The sequence below is a fragment of the Clupea harengus genome, chromosome 20, assembly GCF_900700415.2.
Source record: "Clupea harengus chromosome 20, Ch_v2.0.2, whole genome shotgun sequence".
In the NCBI taxonomy this organism is placed as follows: domain Eukaryota; kingdom Metazoa; phylum Chordata; class Actinopteri; order Clupeiformes; family Clupeidae; genus Clupea; species Clupea harengus.
Window position 1 is genome coordinate 14,304,993 of NC_045171.1, and position 6,000 is coordinate 14,310,992.

Below are 6,000 nucleotides of genomic sequence, written 5' to 3' on the forward strand. Positions count from 1 at the left end.
GACTTCACATTCAAGTAGTGCACTGGAGGGAAACGATGGTCCAAAAATCTCATTATGTTAGACATTGGTGAATCAGTCACAGACAAGTAATTAGCAGAGACCTGTTTTGAATCAAATTAATTAAAAAGCAGCTCAAACAGGTCTGTTCTGAGTCATGTGGGTCATTAGCAGAGACATTGATTCTTCATGGTGAGAAGTAAACCAGTCAGATGTTTAGTGGTTTTTAAAAAAGGGAAAACTGAACAGTTGACCTGCACTCCCGGCACAACCGATGTAAGGACGAAGTGTGTGTGTGTGTGTGAGCGACAGATTGAGGCATGCCCAGTGAAGCGGAGGGCACACACATTCATACACACACAGAGCGCTCACATGCAGACAGGAAACGCTCCGCGTGCCAAGACATAAATCCCTCCATGCAGAGGGAGGGGTGCTTAGCACCGCTGGCTACAGCTCTGACAGCACAGTTAACAACGGCACTGAGTCCTGCCAAAACCTGCACAGGACAACAGAATCCGCTACACACACACACACACACACCTCAATCCACTAGACACACACACACACCCCTCAATCCACTACACATACACACACACACACACACACACACACACACACACCCTCAATCCACTACATACACACACACACCCTTCAATCCACTACACACACACGCACACACACCCCTCAATCCACTACACCTACACACACACCCCCCTCAATCCACTTCTGCTATGGACATTCATACCCACCCACTTCCTAAATGCAGTTCAGTTTTGGATTATTATGTTTCAAAGGTGCAGATTTGTATTACATTTGAGATTCATTAAATACGTTTATGGGATTATAAGATATTACGTTTGTGGGCGTAACAACCCCACCTCCTGATAAGAACGGTGCCTGTCAGCCGCCACCCGACCCTCGCCCAGACGAGGGCCGTCTCCGTTCCGGAGTCTCCTGTTATGTGGGAGTGCAACCACTTGTTGATAATGAGATGTGATGAGTGTTTCTTTTCATGCGTTTATTGCACAGACAATAATCAGATCGTCTCAGCAGCCGGAGCCCTGCCTAAGGGCTACAACGGCTGGGAGATCCAATATCAGCACAGGGTGGTGTGTGTGTGTGTGTGTGTGTGTGTGTGTGTGTGTGTGTGTGTGTGTGTGTGTGTGTGTGTGTGTGTGAGCGAGAGAGCCCTTAGTGTGCAGGCATTCCAACTGAGTATTGTGGATCAATCATCTTATATCACATTACATTCTGATGGACAAATGCATGTACACACATGCACACGCACACGCACACGCACAAGCAAACACCCTATAATCCACTTCTGCTATGGACTTACACACCCACCTCCTAAATCCAGTTTTGGACACACACACACACAGCTAGTGAGTGATTGTTGGCTTCCGTTTGGCTTGTTGTGCTGTGCTCACTGAAGTTTGAGAAGTATATCAAGATGGCTTCTGCCTTTCTGTCTGGAACCTTCTACCTGTCACTGTCATAAGCCTTTTAACACCATATGCAAACTAGGGGACTGACATTTGCAGGTAGCAGCAAGAGGTCAGAGTGAGTGTGAGTGTGAGTGTGAGTGTGAGTGTGCGAGTGCGAGTGCGAGTGCGTCCATGCTAGTTTGCAGTGAGAATAAGGTCACCTTGTAAGACAACATTCCTCTAAAGGCAGCCTTTATCATCTTCCAGTTCTATAAGGCAACATGCACACACACATGGAGTCCTCTGTTTCTATCTCTGTCATTCTTTCTCTCAGTCTGTCTCTCTATGTCTCGGTCTCTCATATTTGAATATGATGTTACCCACTTGGGGTTAAGTACTCAACTTATTTGGAAGGGCAGTATGGGGGGCAGAGGGGGAATCCACTGGATTTGTATAGGGCCTTAGCTGATCCCCAAGTTGAATATGGTTTCTTTCCAATAACTAACGGCTTGGGTGGTGTTCAGACAAAGGTCTTTTGTTAATAACTATAGGTGATATGCTCCTGGTTGTCACATTACTAGGATAGTTGGAGTAGGGCTAGGCAGTAGCGTTTTTAGGGGTCCTAGATCCATATATCCACATGAAGGTTTAATAGTCAAAGACATATCAAAAGTCAGTCTCTCTCTCTCTCTCTCTCTCTCCCTCTCTCTCTCTTATCTCCATCTTTCTCTTCCAAACACCTATGAACCAAACCCAAGCCTTAAAATCTCCAGCCTTCTCCTCTCTCTTTAATGTTGTCTGTTTTTCCTTAACCGCCTCTCCGTCCTCACTCTCTCTCCAAACCTCTCTCCGAGCCTGTGCCAGAGGGGGAAAGGCGTGCTGACTGACTGACAGCTCGATCTCTGAGGCATTAGTCAAAGGACAGGACAGCGCTGCCAAAACACATTAATGCAGCCACACCGCTCACTTAGCCCGGGGACACACATCTGCAACACACACACACACACACACACACACACACACACACACACACACACACACACACACACACACACACACAGATGAGGAGAAAGAAAGAAAAAGAGAGAGAGAGAGAGAGGTAGAGAGGGAGGGAGAGTGAGAGAAGGAAAAAGTGGATAGGAGAGAGAGCATGCAAAGTTGAAAGGAGAGCATGAGATTGGAGAGGGGTGACAGGAAAGGAAAGAAAAAAGAGAAAAGAGGTAGAGAGTGGATGGGAGAGAGAAAGAGAGCATGCAAAGATGGTGGAGGATCTGGAGAGAGAGAGAGAAAAAAAAGAGAGAAAAAGGTAGAGTAAGAGGAGAGGGGGATAGAGAGGAAATAAAAGAGAAAGGGAAGAGTGGAGGCCTGGAGGGATGGTGGAGGATCTGGAGAGGTGATAATAGCCAAGAGCTACATTTTCCAAACAGCAAATCCCCCATCACTAGCTCCAGCTGGACACACACTCAGAGAGAGAGAGAGAGAGAGAGAGAGAGAGAGAGGGAGGGAGAGAGAAAGGGAGAGAAGAAAGACACAGAAAAGAGGGAATTACAGAGAGAGAGAAACTACAAACGAGTAAAACGCTCCAAAATACAGCATTACTCAGACAATTACTCAGACACCTCATCATCCCGGAGGGGAGAAAAGAACAGGAGAGGGAGGAACAGAGAGAGAGAGAGAGGGAGAAAAGAACTGGAGAGGGAGGAAGAGAGAGAGAGAGAGAGGGAGGAAAGAACTGGAGAGGGAGGAAGGGAAAGCAGAAAACACTGAAAAAAGAAGGGGAAAGGCATTTAGAGGCACTGAAGAGGGAGGATAGGAAAGAAGAGACTACGGACTGATTTTATAGGAGCCTTCAGGAAGTACTGATATCACAGAATATGACAGGAAGAAAGAGAGGATAAGAGAAGAGAAGAGAGGATCAGTGCAGAGGATAGAAAGGAAGAGACTATGGACTGATTTTATAGGGGACTTCAGGAAGTACTGATATCACAGAATATGACAGGAAGAAAGAGAGGATAAGAGAAGAGAAGAGAGGACCAGAACAGAGAAAAGGACTGGTAGGAGAGATGAAAAGAAACAAATAGGAAGGACTAGATGGAGACCTGTTTCCATCTGGGTAAAGACAGAAGGAAAGAGTACAAGTAAAAAGAAGATCAGAGAAGATCAGAGAAGACAAGTTGACTAGAGTAAAGTACAGTATATTAGAGTAGAGTAGAGCAGAGTAGAGAAGAGTAGAGAAGAGTAGAGAAAAGTAAAGTATATTAGAGTAGAGTAGAGCAGAGTAGAGAAGAGTAGAGAAAAGTAAAGTATATTAGAGTAGAGTAGAGCAGAGTAGAGAAGAGTAGAGAAAAGTAAAGTATTTTAGAGATGAGTAAAGTATATTACAGTAGAGTAGAGTAGAGTATATTAGGGTAGAGTAGTGTAGAGTAGAGGTGAGAAGCATTTAGTAGAGTAGAGGAGAGTGGGGAAGGATAGAGAAGAGGAAGTCTACTGTATAAGAAGGAAGTGTACTGTATAAGAAGGGAGTGTACTGTATAAGAAGGAAGTGTACTGTACTGTATAAGAAGGAAGTGTACTGTATAAGAAGGGAGTGTACTGTATAAGAAGGAAGTGTACTGTATAAGAAGGAAGTGTACTATATAAAAAGTGTGCTTACAGGGACTGCAGGGAATGCAGGTTTCTCAGTGCCGCACTGGGGACCGTCCTCAGCTGGTTATTCTGCAACATCCTGCAGACAGAGAGAGAGAGAGAGAGAGAGAGAGAGAGAGAGAGAGAGAGAGGGGGGCAGAGAGAGAGAGAGAGGGGCAGAGAGAGAGAGAGAGAGGGGGGAGGAGTGAAGAAAGAGAGAGAGGAAGGAGAGAGTGGGACAGAGAGAGAGGGAGGGGGAAGTGAAGAAGGTAAATATTTAGACTGTAACTCTGGCATTTCAGCAGTGTTCCTCAGCAGTGTACAGTAACTGTACAGCTAGGAGCAACTTTCCAGCCGCCCCACAATCTACAGTCATCCCCCCCCTCCACACACACACACACACACACACACACACACACACACACACACACACACACACACACACCCTTTTCAGTATTCTCAGTTTGCTGGGGTAGGAGAAGGAGGAGGAGAGTGGGCCACTTCACAAATAGAGGGTCCCTATGCCATCAGGTTTGTGCCATCAGCAGCTCTAAGAGACTTGTGGGTACGGCCCACACACGCACACACGCACACCAATTAGTTCGCAAACACACACACACACACACACACACACACACAAAAAACCACACACACGCAGGCCGAAGTTACTAAGGAGTGTGTCAGCGGCTATTCAGCTTTAACACAGTGCACGGGATCTTTAGTTTCCATTTGGTTGACGTGTCCACGCTCCAAAGCAGCAGAAAGCAGAAGCCCAGAGCTGAGCTCCGAGACGGCATGATGGGTATCTATGCACTCAGCCCCAGTCCTGCTTTTACCATCACTACAGCAGAGACGCACGGTCTGCATACTACTGGCTCGAATCCTTCTTAACGGTTCTACCTGTTCTAAAATAGTACACGGGTTATAACTTAGATACGAAGAGTCACCGGAAACAACTTTCATCCACAGACGTTATGAGTTTCGTTATTTCCCTGTCCCCACAAGCAGTGTTCCTAAAGTGTCCGAGTATCTGTGTATCTGTTTGTGTCCCTGATATCAGTCAGTCTTCTCTTCCTATCAGTAAAACACCTTTTAATACTAACGTGGATTATGCAGGCTATGCAAACACAGCTGAAGAATGACATTCTCTCTCTCTCCCTCCCTCCCTCTTTCTCTATCTCTGTGCTCTATCTATCTTCCTCTCTGCTATCAGTCTGTGCTGGCGTCACTGCTGCCGTTCCTTCCCTCTGTGTTTCGTGCAAAGGATTGTGGGAGTCATAACCCACATCGTACACAGCCCATGTAAGAGTGGAGGAATGGAAAAAACTCTCTCTCTCTTACTCACTTGCATAGAGACACACACACACACACACACACACACACACACACACACACACACACACAAACACACACTTAACACTTCTATGCTGATGGGATTTAGTCACCAGAGGATGATGGGCTAATCAATCAAGTGCTTAAAATCTATGCCACTCTATATTTGATCATAAACTATTGTGAACAAAGTAATAAATAAATAAATAAATAAACAAATAAATACACCACCATCCTGTTTTACTACAAAGGTTAGTAAGCCCCACTTAACCTGAACCCTTTGTCATGAAAAGAATATAACCATAATGTCATGAGCACTTCTTGGCAGATGTTTCAAGGGATCCTGGCTCTCCTGAGCTCCAGGGCACCCGGGCATGACACAGCATGCATCCATCATAAGTCAATCCATATGTGTACATCACAGGGCTATTCTACTATACATACAGGATATACTCCGTGTGTGTGTATGTACATCAAAGGGCTATTCTACTATATGTACAGGATATACTCTGTGTGTGTGTGTGTGTATCACAGGGCTATTCTAATATGCGTACAGGATATGCTCTGTGTGTGTGCGTGTGTGTGTGTACACCACAGGGCTATTCTACTATATGTACAG

At 45.6% G+C, this 6,000-nt stretch overlaps 1 protein-coding gene across 1 annotated transcript in view; it reads right to left on the reverse strand.

Moving 5' to 3' along the window:
- Positions 1 to 6,000, reverse strand: part of lgr4 (leucine-rich repeat containing G protein-coupled receptor 4) — a 70,992-nt gene that overhangs the window by 23,673 nt on the left and 41,319 nt on the right. Inside the window, exon 4 of the mRNA XM_031586886.2 lies at positions 4,078 to 4,149. Within this exon, the coding sequence (XP_031442746.1) occupies positions 4,078 to 4,149 (72 nt within the window). The remainder of the gene's footprint in view (positions 1 to 4,077; positions 4,150 to 6,000) is intronic.